Genomic DNA, 21,719 nt, shown 5'->3' on the forward strand with positions numbered 1-21,719 from the left:
ATTTGAAAGACTTATTGATTTTGTTGACAATGAAGTGATTAGTGTCGACGTGTATTCAGTGACGGTGACGCGGTCCAGGAGAGTTCGTTGCCTTTGTACCGATATTAGTTTTCATGTACACTCCTTACATTAGCTTTGTTTGTTTAAGTTCTAATTCTTGTTAATTTCATTTATATTTTTAATAAATTCGTCGTCCGCGACCACGGGTACTGTAAAGTGTATTGTTTTATGATAAGTCATTACAATAAAAACAAAAAGAAATACTAAATTATAAAGCACAACCCTAGTCTAGTTTAAGTTGGAAACCTAACAATGTAAATATCGGTACTTTTAGATTCATTTTTGTTTTACGGACCTGACACTGTCATTGTTAATGTGCTAGAATGAGGTGAGAGTTCGCTGTCTTTGTTTCGCGTTGTCTCAGCGTGTGTTTCGGCGCCCGTCCTCTGATGCGGTCATTGCTTCCTGATCGCCGATGTTTATCTCGAGCTCAAATCAAGAGACGATATCTTGGTGCGTTTGCGCAACATGCCCGCTTGCATTATTCATAGCCGCACGATCGGACCTCTATTATCCTTTGTTCTATAGTAATTTTACGTTACAATGCATGTTTATTTATTGTTAACCGCTAGCTTTTTACTTATCATTGTCTTGATAATAAAACTTAGCTAGGTATAGTGAATAAGCGCATCCAATGCTTAATGTTTCAGATTTTCGTGTCTACATTGTGTATACAGAATCGTATGAATTAACAATTTCTATTTGTCAATTTTGTATAAGGAACAAAAAAAATCAAATTTTAAAAATAAAGGAATGATCAATATTTGTATGTGTGTGAACGAATATTCAGACCTAGCTATATGGTCAAATTTTGGAAAACCTTCTTTGATTTCCAAATCAAATGTAGAGAACTTAAAAGCCGGTTTTTTTATACCCGTGTTTATAAATAGAGTACTTTTCTTTTAGTCTCAATATATATCATTGTATGTGTTGTTTATTTGTGACAGATGCCATGGGAATCGTCTGAAGAGCAAACGGGAGGTCCCCGCGAGATGCGTATCCACGTGCAACGCGTTATTGCAATCCCGGCACCGCACAATATGCCCCAAGCACCCGAACCCGACATGGGACCTTTTGCGCCTCCTCCACCGCCACCCCAACAAGACCAGAACGAGGTGAGATAAGCGTGAAAAAAAAACTACTTTTTCTTTTAAGTTAGTTTTTAAGTTTCTTTCCTATAAAGTTAAGCGCTGCTTAATCTTGGTTTAAATTGCACTTATTTCAATTTACATTAAGCCGGATTACCGGTGCTTGATAATCGCTTAGCCGTGTATGGCATGTATGGCTACTCAATGGTCTCGAAGGTTATATTAATTCATAAACATACCATAAGCATTTGCAGAAATAAAAAAAATACAACAAATACAAAACAACAATCTATATTTTTTTATTTAGCGAGTAGAATTTTGGTTTTCGATCGATTAATAAGAAACGCAAAACATTAATCTTTTTACCGAAATTTTGTTATTCACCTTAATTTATTTTGCCTCTCTTTTTGTATTATTAAACATGATTCAAATATAACAATATAATATTTAATCTGCTTAATGTAGACACATTAATTTTATTTTAATAGACATTCATGCAGACGTTATAATCATCTTATGAACGGACAGCAAATAAAGTATGATGTCAATTATTTTTTTGCGTCCGCACTAATGCGATTTCGGTTTTAAAATTGAAGTAGTAACGCGAACGTTCCGATTTATAATTAAACTAACAGTACACACTTATCTGTAGCGACATGCAAATAACAAATGATTCTCAATCTTCAAACATAACACCCACGTGCAAAATATTAGCTACATCTATATATTAATACGTGAAGCAAAAACTTTGTATCCCTTTTTACGAAAATTGTGCGGACGGAGGAGTATGAAATTTTCCTCACTTATAGAGAATATAGAGAAGAAGTGCAGAATGCTAATATTTTTTTAAAACAATGCACAAAAGATACATTAAATCAATAAAGAAAACATTACACACACTACATACCATGTATTTGACGCACACACGCATGCATACTATTTATTGTCTAACTTTTGTTTTTGACGTCTGTTGTCAAATTGAGAATAGATTAACTATTATTTGTCTTTGTTAATATTTTAATAGTGTAGTCTTGGTGAAATTTGTGATTATAGAAGTATAAAATACAATCATAATAGTGTACAAACTTACAATTCCAAATTAATTATAGTCGAATTTCGACTACTGCGGGACCTCTAGTTCATTACAAATACCCAAACCGGCTAAGTAGAAGTAAGAAGTCGAAAAACTTTGAGGAGTTCATAAAAAAAGATTCCGTTAGCGAGCAATTTACAAGTTCGGTAGGTAACGAGCTCAAATTATATTCCGACGATGTTACACGGAAGTGCGCCGAATAATGTTTTATAATGACACCCGCCAACAGAAATAAATAAATAATACACGGTAAGAAATGCGGTGTTACAAAACCTATTACTATTCAAAAATATTCACGGCCGGATCGGCTGATTGATCGACGTAATTACAGCGACTACTAGTTCTAATATTAACATTGAAATTTTTAGCAGCATGTACCTATTTAAAGAAATACATTTGACACGTCGTCATTTGTGATGCATGAGACCAAAAAGATTCGATATTAAAATCCTTTCGATTTAAAATCGTCAAGAACGTTAAAAATTACATTTCTATTTATTTATTGCTTAGATGAGCGGACGTGCTCACAGCCGACCTGGTGTTAAATAGTTACTGGAGCTCATAAACATCTACAACGTAAATGCGCCACCCACCTCGAGATATAAGGTCTCAGTATAGTTACAACGGCTGCTCCACCCTTCAAACCGAAACGCATTACTGCTTCACGGCAAAAATAGGTAAGGCGGTAGTACCTACCCGTGCGGACTTAAGAGGTCCTACCACCAGTAAATTTGGAACTGTCTTTATTTTAAATGCTTAAAATATACTTATATCCGACCAAGAAATAACAGATTTTATAAAGCTAATCTAGGTTTGTTGCAGTGAAATCTGTAGCGGGAATCCTAACGGACTTTCAGAAGCAAATATTAATTTTAGTTGTTCAGAAATTATTTGAATAAATGCATGAATCGAAACTTGTTTAAAGTATGACTACATATGTTTGGTCGTGCGATGACCTCCGGATACTGGTTTTCAATAAATATCGAAAATATATCAACCGATTTTTGCCTCATAACAATACTATGTTCGAGGCGTAATTTCCGAAATTGTTTGCTTCCCGGAGGATGAAAAACAAACGGCGTACGAGGAACTCGTAAACAAAATCAAATAATATTTATACTGGCATCAGCGATGTACCTGATAAATCGGAACTGTGATTCCGTTCTGTTTGTAGAGGTTTCTAGAACATATTTACAAGCCTCCCGATCGTGACAGCGTCAACAGTTTCCCTTTTTCAAGTTAAATATATACAACGAGGGATCGTTCTGGTTATATAACGTCTTGTTATCGTTTTCAGCAACAAACTATCGTCCACCAGTTCGTGCCGCAGACAGCTCCTACTCAAGAAATGGAACAACCTGAGGTATGTTTTCACAAGTGCCTTTAATACTATTAGTGTGTGTTTTGAACAATAACAAACTGAGAAAATCTTAACGAGATATTTAAATACAGACATATTTTAGTGGTCAAACCCGGCTTGCTTTGCTGGTCGATCTTTGACTTTGATCTGATTGCTACCAAACATTATAGGTTCACCCGCAAATTTTATCGTAATCAGTCCGGTCGTTTCGGTGTTCATAAGGAAAATACATACACAAATCCACTTTTTCAATGCACAAATATGTACATAATATATTGTTGATAAGTGATCTCAATTAGGATTATCTTAAGACGCAATTCCCGATTTTTGTTATAAATGCTATAAGATAGATTAATGCTGGCATCCACCTTTAGTATAAGATCGGAATCTCAATAATAGTTTCGTATTATGGCTGTCGCATTAAACCTCAACGCTTGGCACTCCGTGGAAAAAATAGGTAAGGCTGTGGAGCCAGCTTGTGCTTGCTTAAAATACGGTTTATTAGCAGTAATTAAAAATATGAATTTTGCGGTGATACTACATTCTCATTAAACAAAAATACAGAAAATAATCGTTACTAATTTATTACTGATAATTTTCCCAGTTGGAAAACATAAGCACGCAAAAAGCATTCGTATCATTTTTGGTTTTGTGAATTTTCAGTGTGGTTTGAGGTCAACTATATTCGTATAATAAAATATTTTAGTTAGCAAAATGTATTTCAAAAAGATCAAATATATGTGCGACAAAAATAAACTGCACTAAGAATGAAGTCTGAAGAGTAGACAAGTGGTAAACAGATGTCGTTTAATATCATAACACAGTATGTTTAGTACCTTTTTAGCGTAAAGGTATCTTTAATCACAATATATTTGTTATTTATTAAACTGTAATACGGTAGAGTATTAAACGGTAGTCAGCGGCTTGGCTCTGCCCCTGGCATTGCTGACGTCCATGAGCGACGGTAACCACTCACCATCAGGTGGGCCGTATGTATGCTCATCTGTCTATACAGCAATAAAAAAAAAAACATGGAGAGTTCAAGTTCTAGCTGGTATGAAGAACAGATGAACGATGGGCGAGTTGGAAGTCTCAAATGGATTGTATGATGAATTTACCACCCTCCAAACTGGAACACGTGATTGCTTCGCGACAGAAATTAGCAATGCTGTGATAATCAATTGTAAATTATATTATATGCAGTTGTCGTTTTTATTCATTTAATACCGAAATCTGTTCGACATATTATTAGGTAAGATTCCGTCTAAGATTATTCAAGGTACAGATTAATATTAAATTATGGACTTTCTGTTGAAGAAGAAGAGGGCAGGTCGGCTTTCTAATTGTTAACGAGTTCTTGAATAGTTAAATAAAATTTCCAAGCAACTTTCGTTCTGTTTGAAACTCTATATTTGTTTTAATGAAGCGACCTTAATAACTTTTGTACATTAAACGGCGAAACAAACGCGTTTCTCAAATCTCGAAGGTTTTGACAACATCCCACATTTTACCGCCCACATGCTGTGAAGGATTCTTGAACAAATAACTTACTGAAATTTACTGGGGAAACTTTAAATTATTACAACATTGATATTCTTGTATATTTAAACTTAAACTTTGATTTAATGTTCTTCCAATGTCCAAGAAGTAACATGGGAGATAAGGTTTGTTTTTTATTTATTTTTATGCCTATTCAGAATTTATACACTCTGTTAAAATATATATGTAACGGTAACTAGACGAGACCTTAGAACTTATGTCTCAAGGTGGGTGGCGCATTTACGTCGTAGATGTCTATGGGTTCTAGTAACCACTTAACACCAGGTGGGCTGTGAGCTCGTCCACCCATCTAAGCAATAAAAAAAATCTAAACTATGTATACTTTTTTGTATGATATTATTATGAAGTAACTTTTCTTATTACGCTGAACCCGATCAAATTTAAAAATTAACTAGAAAGTTACGTGAAATTAGTGATGAAATAACTCAATTAGAAGGTACGTACAGGTCTAAGCGTATGCTAAAATTTTAATCAAAGTTATATTAGAATTTTTAAGCTAAATTTCATGTGATCCCCGTCAAAAATCATAGAGTATATGATTGGTGTAGTAATGTAACGAAATGTGATGATGCATTTATCTGTCTTGTTTCAAATTGATATATCGTTTTATATTTCGTTTGGAATTTTTCACGCCGCACTGGATTTACGATCAATCTTCATTTACACTCCTTTCACTGCTTTTAACAATACCCGGTGTTTCCCGAGCGCTATGACATGTCCTTTTTCAAACGAGGCTTGTGGAGAGTACTTAACGGTAGGCAGCGGCTTGGCTCTGCTCCTGGCATTGCTGACGTCCATGAGCGACGGTGACCACTCACCATCAGGTGGGCCGTATGCTCGTCTGCCTATACGGCAATTAAAAAAATACCTTTTATGTAGATTTTTTTTACTGGTGCAATTCGACTACGATTCACTGTCATATTTTTATATAAATGTACCCGCAAATGTTTAAATAATATAGCGTCACCTATCATTATTTGTATGATAGTTACTATTCCAGAAACTTCCTGAAGTATTTTAGCTATAGCTGCATAAAGTTTAATCGGACAAATGATACGTGAGAGCACATAACATACATTTTTTTGTATATATTTTTTTTTGTATTAGTGATACTAGGGAAAATAGTAGGAAAAAAATGATGACTTCAACGTTAAGCAGTTATTGAAGTCGATAAATGACTTAATGCAAAACCTCTTTTTTTCCTGCCTAAGCTGATGGTCTAGAGGGACCATATTAGACTAACCTTAACTAGTAGGTGATCTCGCAGGGTTCAAACCTGACGATGTTGCTAGCACGAACCCTAGCAAGAGCCGTGTTTTGCGAAAATATCCACTAATACTTTGGAATAAGAGTTATCTAAAGCCGCAATCTAAAGTTGTATCACGCACGTCCTACCCTCAGGACAATTGCTTAAAATAATATGTGTACCCAGGGCCAGAAGGTGCAGGACGGTGCCCCGGTGCAGATGAGTCTCCCGTGGGGCTTGACCCCGGCCGACCTGCATGCGATACACCGCTCCGCTCAGCATGCAATCGACCAGTCACGCCGTGAACAACAAATGGACAACGACATGCAGGAAGTACGTACACAGAGCTACCAACATAACATGAAAATAAAGTTTGTTCACTAAGCTAAGCATCCTCCTTCTTGCATCGTGTTCTTCAGTGCTTAGGGTCGTGACCTTTACGGAGCTTTTTATTTGGAATATGTTCTCCAATTTTTTCCTCTTCACGTAGTCGATAGCTACTTAGATGCTGGAGTCTAATGCCGACTTAATTTGATCCAGCGCACGGGACCTTTGACCTCCTTCCTTCCACTTTGTCGGTGATGAGTGGTTTAAGTTAGGTATAAGTTAATTTAATTAAAACTATTTGTACTGTTAATGCTGTGTTTTTTAATCTGATTATATTAGTCAGTATATCAGTCTTTAGTGAACCAAAGAAACTGTAAAGTATTTAAAACGTCTGAAATAATACTCGTAATATAATGAGAATAAAAAATGCTAGTTTATCCGGAAAATAGTTTTTATTGTATCTATGAAACGAGGAAATTGAAAAAAAAATCGATAATTTCGAGCTTCGATAAAATTTAACATTTTACAATTGTAATTGGTGATACTTTAGAATAAATATCTTATGGAGCCATTTATACTGAAAATGTTTCTTTAAATTATTGTTCTGAATGATATGTCTATTGCTTTGCTTATTAATAAATGTTTAACACTAAATAATTTGTATTGTCAACAGGTGAAAACTATCGTGAACACATTAGCAGCGGCGGCGGAAGCGGAAGCTGAAGCGGAGGCGGGAGCACAAGAGGGACCGCGCGCCGAGACCCCACGAGCTCAGCGCACGCTCCTTCTGCCTCAGGAACAACACGACATTGACGAGAGGCCACATTGTAAGTACACATATAACACAATTAAAAAAACAGAGGAACGTGTTAAAAAAAAACAATTCGCTTGTAGTTTTTTTTTATTACATATTTTTGATATTTTTTTTGAAGAAATCTCTAAAATAATCACATGAAAGCCTATATATAACACAGAAGAAATAAACGTGAAGTTATTTATAGATACCTAGTTTCACAAGACAGTTTGGCTCATTCACCCATTTAAACAATTAAAAAAAAATGTGAGCCGTCACGGGACGCCTGGCAGATGTGAAACATCAACATTATTTTGTAAAAGTAATATGCAGAAAAGAACAGATTGTGATAGGAACTAAATATGTCATAATGATAAAATAAAATATTACGAAAAAAATATTTGTTTAGAGAGAATCGCACAGTCGATTGCACATGGCGACGCGTCGCCACACCGTACACACTACTGCATATAGACTGTATATATATACCATCATATAGCGTGGCGACGCGTCGCCGCGGCATACGTCGCCACGCCAGAAATCGGTTTTACGTGCGGCTATAGATGTTTCACATCAAAAATTATAGTAAATCATTGGTTTTAACAACAGTTGTTTTGCTGGTCAACAAATTTGTGGCTTGAAAACGTATTTATAAACCCTAGAACACAAAGTGCTGGTAGCCTTTGAGCAGTAGAAGAGAGATCGGACGAAGTAATTAAGCCCGTACCTCTGTATTTCTGACGTTGTCAGATGCATATACACTGGTGGATTTTAATTAACTGCTAATTAATTCTACGGTAAACTGAAATCGAAAAACTACAGGATTTGCTTTTCATTAAAGAATTCAGATGAATTGTTTTCTTGGCTTTTTCATTTGTATACAATGTAAGCTTTAGTTAATTTCGGAATTCATACAGGAATGTCGTTTAAAGGAAAGACAATGCTACTTGGTAAATATGAATCAAATTTAGAAAAAAAATGACCGCTTCATCGCACTAAGTCAAATACATGACTAATGTATATATATGACTATGACTACATATATTTATATTACATATATATGTGTACATTCGTAAAATACAAAACTTATACAAACATCCAAAATAATTTATGAACGATTTATGCAGTGAGATATTTTAAGTCCAAGGTTTAATTAGGATGGTTTAATAGATAGAAATGACAATGTGCCTCCTCAAGTGGTTCGAAGAAAGCTCTGAGCGGTAAATAGCTGTCTGTGGCGTTAATACTATGACACCTTGGCAGTGGTGCAAACAAATACTGCATCAAGTTTCAACGTAATCGTGTAGAAGACGCTTGAGAAAACACGATCAAACGAACGCATGTATTCATAATACACTTTTATTAGCTTCAGACGTATGTATATTAGTATGTAACGGAATCTTTGAACATGATTTTGACCCCTTTCAAAACGTCGGATTAACTCGAAATTTGGCAAACTTATTAAGGACCGATGACAATTCAATATTAAAAAAAAATATTGAAAAAATTGAAATTCAACTAAAAAATGAAAAATAAATTTTAATAAATTTGAATTAAAAAAGCGTGGGGTGCTTTTCAGGATATTATCAATATAACCCTTCTACTCATATATGTTCATAAAATATTTATAACTACTGATACCATTTTCTTACACTATTTTTAATTCAAATTTATTTTCTATCTTTTAATTGGATTTTCTATAAAAGCGTATATTTTTTATTATAGTTTTTTTAAACTATTATTTATTATTTACGAGATTTGTTATGGCGTTTTAGATATGCAGCCTCGCTCAGTTCGCAGCGTCGATTCGATGCTGGAGGGCGGGAAACGCGTGAAGCGCTGTGCTTGCAAATGTGCCTAGAGTCTGCTCTAGATTATATAACATCGGCTCGCGATCGCACAGCGGGCCTCCGTCTCCAATCTACAATCTCAAACATTTGTAACAACATTCAATACATATAGATTTCAAAATAAAATTCTAGCTCTACTAACGATGTATAGTTGTATAATAAGCTAAAGTGCTTGGGGAATAGTGTTTGGGAATAGTTTTTATTAATTGTTAAATATTTATAAATTTTATACATTCGTTTATCGTGAAAATATATGTACATTTGTTAATAAAATTTAAAAAATAATAATTTGAATCGACCGCAGACGTATAAGACAAATACATATTTTTAGTTGACATATAATTAAATCCTAAATTACAAAAGTTGGTGGTTCAGGTAAATTTATTAAAGTGTAATTTTCATCTTGAAGATTGTGACCCTAAATTAAATTTCATTAGTTATACGGAATTTTGTTTCATTTCAATCCCTCTTTTTGTTTTTATCCTACCTACTAGCGACCCGCCCTCGCTTCGCTTCGGAAACATTAAAACACACATGAAACCAAAAAAAATAAATAAAAAAAAATTAAAAAAAAGTAGCCTATGTTCATCAGGGACAATGTCGGCTTCTAATGGAAAAAGAATTTTTCAAATCGGTCCAGTAGTTTCGGAGCCTATTCGAAACAAACAAACAAACAAATCTTTCCTCTTTATAATATTAGTATAGATATAGATTCGCTGTTAGCCTAAGGGGCTATATTCCAGTTACGCGCAGACATGTGGGTGAACTCACAGTTTCAACCTGAGAAAATTTGCTGACACTAGTCCTAACAAGGGCAGTGCTTCGCAGAATCTACTACCGGATTGCAATCGCGACCCACTGAGAAGTTCCGGCGAGAAACTTAGTAAGCTGTGTCTGTGGGTTAGTTCACTCGTCGAACTATTCAGTGCCCCACGTAAGACACCGGTGACCTACATGGCAGTCAAAGGGCTAAGCAACAGTTGCTGACAGTTCTCGTGGCCAGTAATAAGTGTCACAAAATCATCTTCGCCTAAAAAGTGTACTAAACAAACCTTGTAGATTTTAGTCACATCTTAATATCAACTGGATGACACTGTCGTCGGCAGTAAAAATAAAATTCATATTTTACCGAACAAATATTTTTATTTACTTGTACTGTTCGAATCTAAGTTATGATAAAAATTAACTAGCAAAAATTAATGTAATTGTGATCGTGGTTGCTAAATCAGCTTAATTAATTTATTGGGCGATGAGAAGCCACGTAATATATAATATACACTAAATTGCTCTCAGTGACTTGCCATGGTTCCCGATAATTTCAGCACAAGTTAATTAATTAATTAATTTCAATTTTTAGCACGAAACTCGTAAGTTAAATAGCTTTCGATGTTTTTCTCATTAGCTTAATTGGAAAAGCTTTCAAAATGAAAATCGTATTGTGTTTTACGCGTCATAGTGTCGGTTTTAAGAGCATCGTGAAATGGGTTTCCAATCATTTTCCGAGTACCCACGTAGTTTGAAATGAGCTTATTTTTTTGACACTGTCCAAGAGGTGTGTCAATTATTGAATTTTCAAAAGTATATCTCGAGCTTAGTGTATTATTAATCATCGGGCTGTGTGTTCTTTGTCTTATATTTAAACAAAACTACCATAGGATCCGTACGATGGCACAGTTTCATAAGGACGATTTAAATACAGAGAGTTAATATGTCATTATCAAATAAGCTATAGTGAGTAAGTATTGGTATTGATGGATACAAACATTTAATTTTATGTGATAGTTTCTCGGAATTAAATTTTTTTTAATTCAATTCTAAAATATTACCCTTTGCATAATAAGTGACCTCAAAACAAAGTTCATGTTTAATCTGAAGTTACAGTGTAATGAATGTGTTTATTATAATTTATGACATATGTGTGTAGTCAAATGTCTGTCATTAATTAGAAGGAAAATTGCTTAATAATAATAGTAACTTCAGTTGGTATGTATGCCAACATAAAACTATGATGATTGGTTTTCCCCAAAGAATATCTACTTTAAAAAGTACAAGAAATTGTGGTCTTCAACGTAGATGTGCTTTAAAATTAATTAATAATCGTATAATTAAGCACCAATGGCATAAAAATAAAAATAAAATGTCTTAGTGGGTGAAACGGGGTGGATTTTCGGAATTTCGGGCTACAGCACTGGGGAGTCGTTTAGTAGATGGCAATCCTGGCGGTCCCAAATGTCCAGCGCGCCATCTCAGCGCGGGTTCTCGTGCGAAGATTTGGTCCCTGCCCAAAAAAGGGTATTATGCAAGCCCGTACGGGTAGATACTGTTACCTTGCCTATTTTTGCCGAAAATAAGTTATGCGCTCAGTTGTTAAGCAATATAACCTGATGTCTGACCTGATGTCTCAAGCTGGGTATTATGTCTGTGGTATCTACGGTATCAATATCTTTCAAAGTATTATAACTTTCCATTCTCTCAACTTCACTCTTCCCTTATCTCTCCAAGTTCTTCCTTTCATTCTAATACGCCATTAGAGGCTTCTCTTTCTTCTTCTGTATTGCTCTAACGGGCTGCTCTGTGATAATGTCACTTAATATTACAAACAAAAAATAATGTTGCCAGAGCAAGTGAGATGTTGCAATGTCAACAAAATGGTCTGCTTAGAATTATAAGCTAAATGTCCTCTACGTAATAGTTAATAAAAAAAAGATCAAACAGTCTGAGTATAATTCTGGTCATCTACGATATAAATTTATTTTTTAGTTTGAAAATGAAAATTTATTCAGATTCGAGCATTGGTTTCAATATAAAGGAACTTTTTTGCCTTATACTCCCCCACTAAAACACTTTGACTCGGCTGCCGAAGGAGGGTAATGTCTTTAATATTGAAAATGGGCAGATAAATCAGTGGTTACGGCAGCCAATACAGATCGCAACGAAAAATATGTCTCCACAGTCCCCCTATCTCCCTTCTGAGATCCGAGTTCGAAGGCTCAGTTGTGATTTATAATAACTGCCCCTAGCTCTTCAAATCGTCAAGGATGTCTGCTACGCAGCAGAAATCGACAGAGAGGTCGTAACTCATTCATGAGGATCCACAATGCGCTCTGCCAGCACTAGGTACTACGGTCGTTGATCTTGTAATGATTGGAAGGAAATAACCAACAATTAGTTAGTGTCTACATAAAGTGCTCGTGTATTTTGTTCATAGAGCAAGAAAACCCTCTGACAACCTGGAGAGACTCATAGTGACGGGTAAAGTGGATGGAAGACGATCCACATATCGTATCCAAAAAAGGTGTAGTGACCAAGTGTTCGAGAACCTGGATATGAGACTGAGCGTCACACTTCACTTTTTTTTTTCTTTTTTTCCTTCCCACGATGATAGCCTTGAGAGGCTATATCAGCCTCACCCTAACATGTAGGTGAGCTCACGGGACTCAAATCGGAGTGATGCTAACATTGACCCTAGCAAGAGCAGTGCTTCGCAGAATCTACCACTGGATCAGAAACGCGACCCACTGAGAAAATCCGGTGAGAAACTCGATGGGCTGTATCTATGGGTTAATTTCTCGTCGAGCCCTTCGTTTCAAGCGACGGGTTCGACGAGGACGGTGACCGATGCTTGTGGTACCTAAAAGCACGGTTAATGGATCGGGAGGATCCGTAATGACGTGTTTTGGGCGACGTAGACTGTTTACCATTCGGTATACAGGTTCGGGTATGTAATTTCCAGCGACCACGACAAGAGGGTTCTCATGTCGTGCCGCCTTCTCAAAGTGGCGCAGCGCAATTTCCTATGCCACCGACCGACATAAGTGGCTACGAATCACAAAAAAAGGTTATAGGTAGGCGCGCTACTATGTCCAGCAATTAACGATAGATTGAAGAAGGAGGAGTTAGTGTTAGGTCTAGAGATAAAAAGATTTTTATCTTTATCAATCGACGAATATCTATATTTCTGAATGACTTTTAAATAAACTGAGTCGGTGGTTTAATAGTTAGCGCACCTGACTGTGGCCAAGGGTTCGATTCCCACTACAAAGAAACATTCATGTGTTGAACAGGTTTGTTTGTTCTTTATCTGGGTGTTTATTATCTTAAATATATATATATTTGTATATTTAACGTATATAGGTAAGTATGCATATGTCAGTCTCTGATACCTATACCGGGGACGAGTGACGTTGCGGAATTTGTTCCCAGGAGAGACTCAAATTTTTTATTAAAAACTCCAAAATATTGATAAGTTACAAAAGTTTATTAAGATTGTGTATACATAAGCTTAACCTATACATAAGATATACGCATCTCAGTTTATTATAAATTACAATTATCAGAACGAACATTATTTACATTTATTAATGAGAGCAACATTTATTAATCTAGTTGTTTTCAAAACCTAAACACACAGGTTTAGCTTTTGCGAAATCAGTATGTAATACTTAGTTACAACAATTTAAGGCATAATTGTTTATGAAATAAAAATAATGAACGTTTGAAGTGAATTAATGTAGAAATGAATATCGTTCTGGTATGATTGTATAATAATGTAGAGCTATCGAGAATTATAATTTCAGATATTTCCATTTCAACGTCTAGGATCTCTTTCGACCTTGTTTTTCACTCAGTTAGTTCAAAAGAATCCTCTCTATAATAAAATTTTCAAGTCAAATTCACTTCTTGAATATCATTAGCTATTCCATTGATACGTAATTTTTTTATTGAAATTTAAATAAATAAATAAAAGTTACAGAATTACTAATTGTCTCACGTATACATATCTCTATATATAAAAACGAATTGCTGTTCGTTAGTCTCGCTAAAACTCGAGAACGGCTGAACCGATTTGGCTAATTTTGGTCTTGAATTATTTGTGGAAGTCCAGAGAAGGTTTAAAAGGTAGATAAATATGAAAAAGCTCGGAATTAAATAAAAATAACAATTTTGTTTTTGCTTTGATGTGTCCCCCGTCAGTCTTTTATTTATCGATTGAGGCACTACGAAGTCTGCCGGGTCAGCTAGTAATAATATAATTATATTATGATATTCGATCAACAATAACAATGCGTTTCAGATGTGTAGTCGAAAGTTAGTACATGTACACAAATATGTACATAAATTAGGTTCAAATTAATGAGATTCACGGAACCTTCGTCTTGAGTTTGGCCGTTTGATTAACTTGGAATGTCATGCTCAGCGAGTTTGAATGCAATTAGGGATAGAGCTATAGCTACCTTTATGATTATAATGAGTTTCTATACAATAATAATAACAATAGGTGGGATAATACAGGCACGAATCAAGAAAGATTATTTTTTAATTTTTATTTTGATCGAGAAATTCCTGTTCTATTTCACATTTGCAAGACTGTAGTCTGGAAATGATCTCGACGATTTATTATTGTGGTTGTAATTTAATACTATTAAGACAGCATAGAGGCAGAGAATAAGAAAATTCAAAAGAAATCCGGACAAATAACTTATCAAGAGAGTGAAGAATGACTTCAAACACCAAAGTTCGATTACATCTTTAGAAAATAAATAAAAGTTCGTCACCAAACACAATAAGAACGTTAAAATTGTTAAACTTCTAGCAAATTTTCTTATTTTGTCTGATAGCACCTGATACAGTATTATAATATAAAAGCACGTTCCCAGGAATATTATCGGCCATTTGAAAACACAACAGATAAGTAAATACACTGTCCATTCGTCCAAAACCTTAAATACCAGAACAGCGGTCCATGCTGCACTAATTGGAACCGGTAAAAACCACATACAAATGCACGTTTTGTAGAAAGTATTTTTACTGATTTTCACTAACACTATAATCAAGCTATTGTACATGTGATTTATAAAGAATATCACCAACAAAGCGATTACTAGATCAACATAGATTTGTGCACTACAAATGAATATGGTTAGCGTTGACATCGTCGGGTTCGTTGATTGGTCGTCGTAAAACTTTAGCAGAAGCACGATTCTTTTCACAAATCTCACTAGGCTGAGCTGCATTAACATTTGATTCCTGTAGTTCTTTCTCCAGCGAGGCATCTTAATGACTGTGGCTATGGATATAATCAACTCAAGTGCTGTCATAACCATTTCTGTTATAATGAAGGCCTCGAACATGGTCGAGGTAACGGGATACACATTTTTGAAACGTTGCGCAGAATCAGTTGTATTATAATCCATATCTGTGTCTGATGTATTCGATGTCGATGCTCCACTTGTATTTAGCCATATTGCGGCAGTCGAGATCTCTGTACTGGTTGTATTGTCGAAATTTTCATCTGTTGTCACTGCCTCCGCAGACATGTCTGGATTCTCTGGTTGTATAGAAATTTGACGATTAAATAAACTCAGCACGTGTAGCACACGGAGTAGGCAGACACACTGGCACACAAACGTTTTAAACTTGAAACGGGAAATAACGAATGAAATATTATTCATCGGTAAATGATACACAGTGTTATTGGAATCTGCGGTTTGTAGACGTCACTGCGGTGCGCGCAAATATCCGAAAAGGCCACATTCACTAATACGTCATTTTATGTCTGGATAATTCAACTTTGTCCTTCTTTTTTTTTTTACAAACAATTAACATTTGTGTACTGAAAACAAGTTTTTGAATTTTATTTAAGATCGTGTAGTAGAGTAACAATTATTACATGACAAAGTAACTGAATACAGGTTGCATATGTTATTGCTAAGTTAAGTACGTTTTATTCTATTTTTGCTGGCGAATAATACTTGAATTATGCTGTTCATTGGACATTTATCGTAGTGATAAAAAAAATTGTTTTGTTAATAGAGGTATATTTATAAAAGAAGTACCAAATACTGGTGACGGGAGGCAAGAAAAAGTTGTTTCTAAAAAGTCATTGTTATTCAAAGATATAGCCATATTTTGTCATTCCTTAGCTACAAACTAGAGATCGAACTTGGAAAATGCTTGTTTGGTAATAATTGCTTTTACTGTTCTTTTGTTTTCTATCTTTATTCTTACTTCCCGAACAAACAAACACTTTGTTAATCACATAATTATAATATTAAAATTTTCCATAATAATTTTATAAAATTATAAAATTTTTATATATTTTTTTTTATTACTGGTGGTCACTTGTGAGTCCGCGCGGGTAGGTACCACCGCCCTGCCTATTTCTGCCGTGAAGCAGTAATGCGTTTCGGTTTGAAGGGTGGGGCAGCCGTTGTAACTATACTGAGACTTTAGAACTTGTATCTCAAGGTGGGTGGCGCGTCTACGTTGTAGATGTCTATGGGCTCCAGTAACCACTTAACACCAGGTGGACTGTGAGCTCGTCCACCCATCTAAGCAATAAAAAAAAAATATATATATATAAATGTTACAATTTGAAGTCTTCCAAAGTGGCAGGCTGGAAACCACCTAAAGTCATATGACACCTTTATCAAAGTATGGTGACCGTACTTGGAAGGCCTTGGGAAGTTGTCACGCGTTTCTGGGATCTTTACGTATTTTACGTACACAGTACGACGACGTTATTAAATGTTTTCCTGTTTAAATACCGTATGAAACATGAAATCATTGACCTTCTTGTGCGATACAGCCGTCAAATTCAAAATGATGTATCTATAAAAGAATACACAAAATTACAAATAATAAATGAATAAAATAATATATAAATTAAAAAAGGATGTTCCTTAACTGATCTAAGGCACTTAACTGATTTTACAACAATTTTAATGAAACATGTTCAACAACATACATTGGATATTAATTCACAATAATGAATTATATATATTCCGTCTTCTGAAATAATGGGTTTATGGCGTGATTGACTCATGAACAAACGGATTCTGTGGTATTGTGTTGGCGATGAAAATAATATTGTGTATTTGCTTTACTAACAAATGGTTCATTGAATCATTATAAAATCAATAATTGTGTCCTACTTCTTCTTCTTCCTAGCGTTGGCCACGTGGCCACGTGACCGGTCTTCGGCATCCTTCTGGACGAGGAGGATCCGCCTTTACCACATGCAACTACCGTTTCTTGGGCCTACCGCGAGATCTTGGACCTGGTACATAGAGTCTGAGGCGTTTATTTCCGACTAGAGATTAATTAAAATATTTTAATTTTGCGGTATATTTCATATTGGATCGATCGCATTCTGCGGCGGACCATAGGTATCTATCCAATTTAAATTGTTTAATCAGGCTATCATCACTAATTGGGCTTAAAGCTCGAATAATAATGCTATTATTTCTTTTAAAACATACTTAAGCGAGACTTCAGATGTTAGGTTGGCCTTGTGTTGGGTGATTGATTAAAACAATGTCGCAACCTTCAAATTACTTTCATTGGGTGATATATGACAAGTTAAACAAACTGATAATAATTTGGTATAAATTTAATTTCGTAACTACATATTCTACTAGCGTTTCCATCGTTACTTATCGAACGAGTATAGATTCGGTTATGAATAGTTTCATCTTTAAATTACTTGCCAAACTTTACTTAGATTAATGAATTTATAAGCTGTTGAAATTTCCAGTAATTTCCTCGATGCTATCGCATTTCTAGGAATGACCAGCACACGAAATACAAACCTTGCGAAAGACCGTCGATCAATAGATTTAAAATATGGGTCAAGCTCGCTTCTCGGTGAGCTATCTTTGAAGCAGGTAAGTCGTCTTTTATGTGGACGACTGTTTCAGCAAATTACTGCGGTTCAAATGTCGACCTCTGTATTTCTGGGCGACTGTCTGTGGCCGGAGCTAGGTTCACGAATTGCTTGATTTAAAGATACAGACTGTATCTATTTTAGCGTTACTTTAACATGCTGTGTTAATATGAAACTATGTTTTGTTAATTTGTTAATTGTATAGACTGGTGAAGAGTCCACCTTAAATGTTTACTGATTCCCAAAGAAATTATAACTTGAATAAGACTACGTCATTTTGAACATAACGTCGAAATCGTTATTATACTTAGCTTTGCGCTGGATAGGCTGGATAGGCTCTACTGCTAGTTTCTAATTTCAAATTATATTATTCGCTTAGAGACCACCTAATGTCATATAGTAACTTGGGTAATTTTTAAATACAATATATGTATTTTCCTAAGTTCTAGTAATTCCATCATTTCGTAATTAATCTCCAGTAGGTATTCCTTATTTAAACTATCAGAATAAATGAGGTCCAGTAGAGTATAGTTTTGTACTTGTTGCGACGAACGTGAGTGAAACATATTGGGAGCTGTTTTCGTTTGGTTGAAACACTAATAATGACAAAGAATACCTCACATATATTTTTTACACTGTCCTAGTTTTGTTTATCTCTATTTGTAATTAAGGATGGCACGAAAAATGTTAAACCTTTAAAAATAAAGCTTTATATGACGAGATTAGATACTAAAATTTGTCCGACAGTGTAGCGGAAGTCGCGCGCCGTCACTCGCAACGCTCATTTCCTTTCGGGAATCAGCTAATCCATTGATCTGAACTTGCGCCCTCGATAGCCGCCCGATGAGTGTTTGCGTGAATTGATTCTTATTTGTTGGAAAAATAAGACAAACATAATATGATGTATAATGTGTTACTTCAGTTATTTTTTTAATTTCAAAAATGCATCTATTCACAATCGGTTTTACACCTTTTTACACTGTTTGGAATTTAGTAGAAAAAATTGTAATCAATTAATTTATTTTAAAAAAAATTAAACATTATCCGTGGACATTATTTAAACAAATTAAGACACTAATCATATACTGCTGGTATCATAGTGCCAACAAATTCGTAATTTCCAACTGTCTTCGAAGGCACAAAAGTACATTTTTTTGGCTTCAAAGTAGTAGTACAAAGTTTAAATTCATAAAGCCGTCGATTTATTGTGGTTGATGGGCTGTTTTGCTTGGACGTATTGTTATCCCACACGTTTGAGTCTATACCGCTGTGGAGATTCGACCTCATGTCTCAAAGCGAATAAAGGCAATTACCGCGCATGCTCGCAGTGTGTATCACGCAAAGAACATTTCTTCTTGCTTCACTAGCGTTCTCCACTATTCGTGTACACGTTTTTGTATTATATAACGTTAGCTACCACTTCCTTCTACTGACTTTTTTTTTTGCGCTTAGTTGGAGAGACGAGCTCACAGCCCACCTGGTGTTAAGTGGTTACTGGAGCCCATAGACATCTATAGCGTAAATGCGCCACCCACCTTGAGATACAAGTTTTAAGGTCTCAAGTATAGTTACTACGGCTGCTCCACCCTTCAAGCCAAAACGCATTACTGCTTCACGGCAGAAAGAGGCAGGGTGTTGGTACCTACCCGCGCGGACTCACAAGAGGTCCTGCCACCAGTAAATTGTTTTGTAAAAAAAATGTCTTTAAGCTAATGATTTATATTATCATAATTTTCGTATTTTATGGTATGGTTATTGGTATGAAAACCAAACAAGTCCCAAGCCATAAGAATTATAGACTGTATATCTTAAATTCAGAGCTATCTCAATAAGCTTGATTCTCCAGTATATGGCGATTATATCGATCCCAGATATACTTAGATAAAAAACACTAAAACTTATCACAGTCTGCGCGCGTTAATTACAACACTGACATGTCCTTTAATCCTATCATCACAAAACGAATTATTATTATTCTATCTCACATTCGCACCCAGTTAACTAATGGAATTATTTTAGGGTAACATTATATCTGAGAATCGCAATATATTATCGCGATATTCAAAAAAAAATATATTTCTTTTTTGTTTTATTATATAAATTTGTTTTGTACTTATAAGCTGTTTATAGCTGTTATATTTTACATTATCAGGTAGTTAAGATTTTTTTTTAATTTCAGAAAGAAAGAATCACTTCGAAATTTTCATTAGTTTTTATTTACTTCATACAACTGCTTGAGATGAATATTTTTTTTTAAAATTATAAAATCGTATTTCACAGAAAAATGTTAAAGTCTGATAAATATTAATGTCTGAAGTTAACGATATTACAGTTAAGTAGTTGAGCAAAGCTAATGGCAAAGTACCTAAGATTAATAAGCATCCTTCATAGCAATTATATTTAAGTATTAATTTTACTATAATGTATAAAAATAAACTTAAGTAGATTTATTTCAAGAACTATAATTAGGCAAATGCTGAACTTAAAGCTATAACAGCTTACATTACCAATAATAAAATTGAAGGTATATTTAATACTAGCTTTTGCCCGCGACTTCGTCCGCTTGGAATAGTTACTTTGGCATAACGCTAAATTTTACTCGCGACTTCATTTACGTAGAAAGTGAAAATATTTTTGAATAATAGAATGTTAAGGAGCTATTTGAAGGCACCAAAATGACGCTTTTTTACGACTTCAAAAGAGAAGGCCATCAATTCGACCACCATTTTTTATCTTTATATGTTCACGGATTTCCCGAGAATGCTTGAACCGATTCTGACAATTCTCTTTTCTGTTTTTTGTTCGAAAGGGTAGACTTCCCGAATTGTCCTGTAATCATCAAGACCTGATGATGGGATCCTGGAGAAATCCACAAAAATCTATAATTTTCAAAGACTATCTTGAAGTGATTTGGGTGTTTCTTGTTATTGTTCTTATTCTGTGCCGCCGCGCACGGGCCGGCCGGCGCCTTGTACATCAATATTACGCGCTTGATCATTATTTTGCTGCGATATTATTTTAAAACTGCGATATCTTCTCATACTCATTAAAATACTCGTAGCGAGATACTTATTAAAATCAAGTGTGGGTAAATTTCTTTAAAATTAAATACTTGTGTGAATAACGTATTTATTTGAACAGGGATTAATATCATCTTCTTAAAAACACCTTCACAAATAATGCTTTATTTTAGAACAAATTTGGTTAGCATAAAACGTTATAGTGAGCCAACCTTAATATATAGACAAATGCTGACCTGGACTTTCTTTAAGGGGAAACAATTCTGTCATACATTATTTTAGCGAAACTTTAACTGTTTCCGCAGCTCTCAAAAGGGAAAAAACCCCGATTTGGAAACATTCTTTATTGGTGCTCCGTTTGTATTGGTTTTAGCGTGATGTTATATAGCCTATAGCCTTCCTCAATAAATGAGCTATCTAAAACTGAAAGAATTTTTTAAATCGTATCTGTAGTTCCTGAGATTAGCGGGTTCAAACAAAGAAACAAACTCTTCAGCTTTATAATATTAGTTTAGATTTATTTTAAGCAATACCTTTCTTTTTAAGCCTTTATTAAATCTCTGAATGTAAATGCCAACATAATAAAGATTTAATATTTCCTTATGATAATTGTTTTATTCATATGCTAAATGAAAATTTTTGCATGTTACTTTTAAC

The 21,719-nt window shown here is 34.8% G+C and overlaps 1 protein-coding gene across 3 annotated transcripts in view; it reads left to right on the top strand.

Annotated features, from left to right (window-relative positions):
• Window positions 1–21,719, top strand: part of LOC692810 (EN protein binding/engrailed nuclear homeoprotein-regulated protein) — an 85,628-nt gene that overhangs the window by 55,045 nt on the left and 8,864 nt on the right. The window contains 5 exon segments of one of the 3 annotated variants that reach the window (NM_001046657.1): window positions 1,008–1,175; window positions 3,539–3,604; window positions 6,594–6,740; window positions 7,408–7,561; window positions 9,303–9,818. In NM_001046657.1, the coding sequence (NP_001040122.1) occupies window positions 1,008–1,175; window positions 3,539–3,604; window positions 6,594–6,740; window positions 7,408–7,561; window positions 9,303–9,388 (621 nt within the window). In that variant the 3' untranslated portion in view covers window positions 9,389–9,818. 3 annotated transcript variants of the gene reach the window in all.

The sequence above is a fragment of the Bombyx mori genome, chromosome 11 (assembly GCF_030269925.1).
Source record: "Bombyx mori chromosome 11, ASM3026992v2".
Classification (NCBI taxonomy): Eukaryota; Metazoa; Arthropoda; class Insecta; order Lepidoptera; family Bombycidae; genus Bombyx; species Bombyx mori.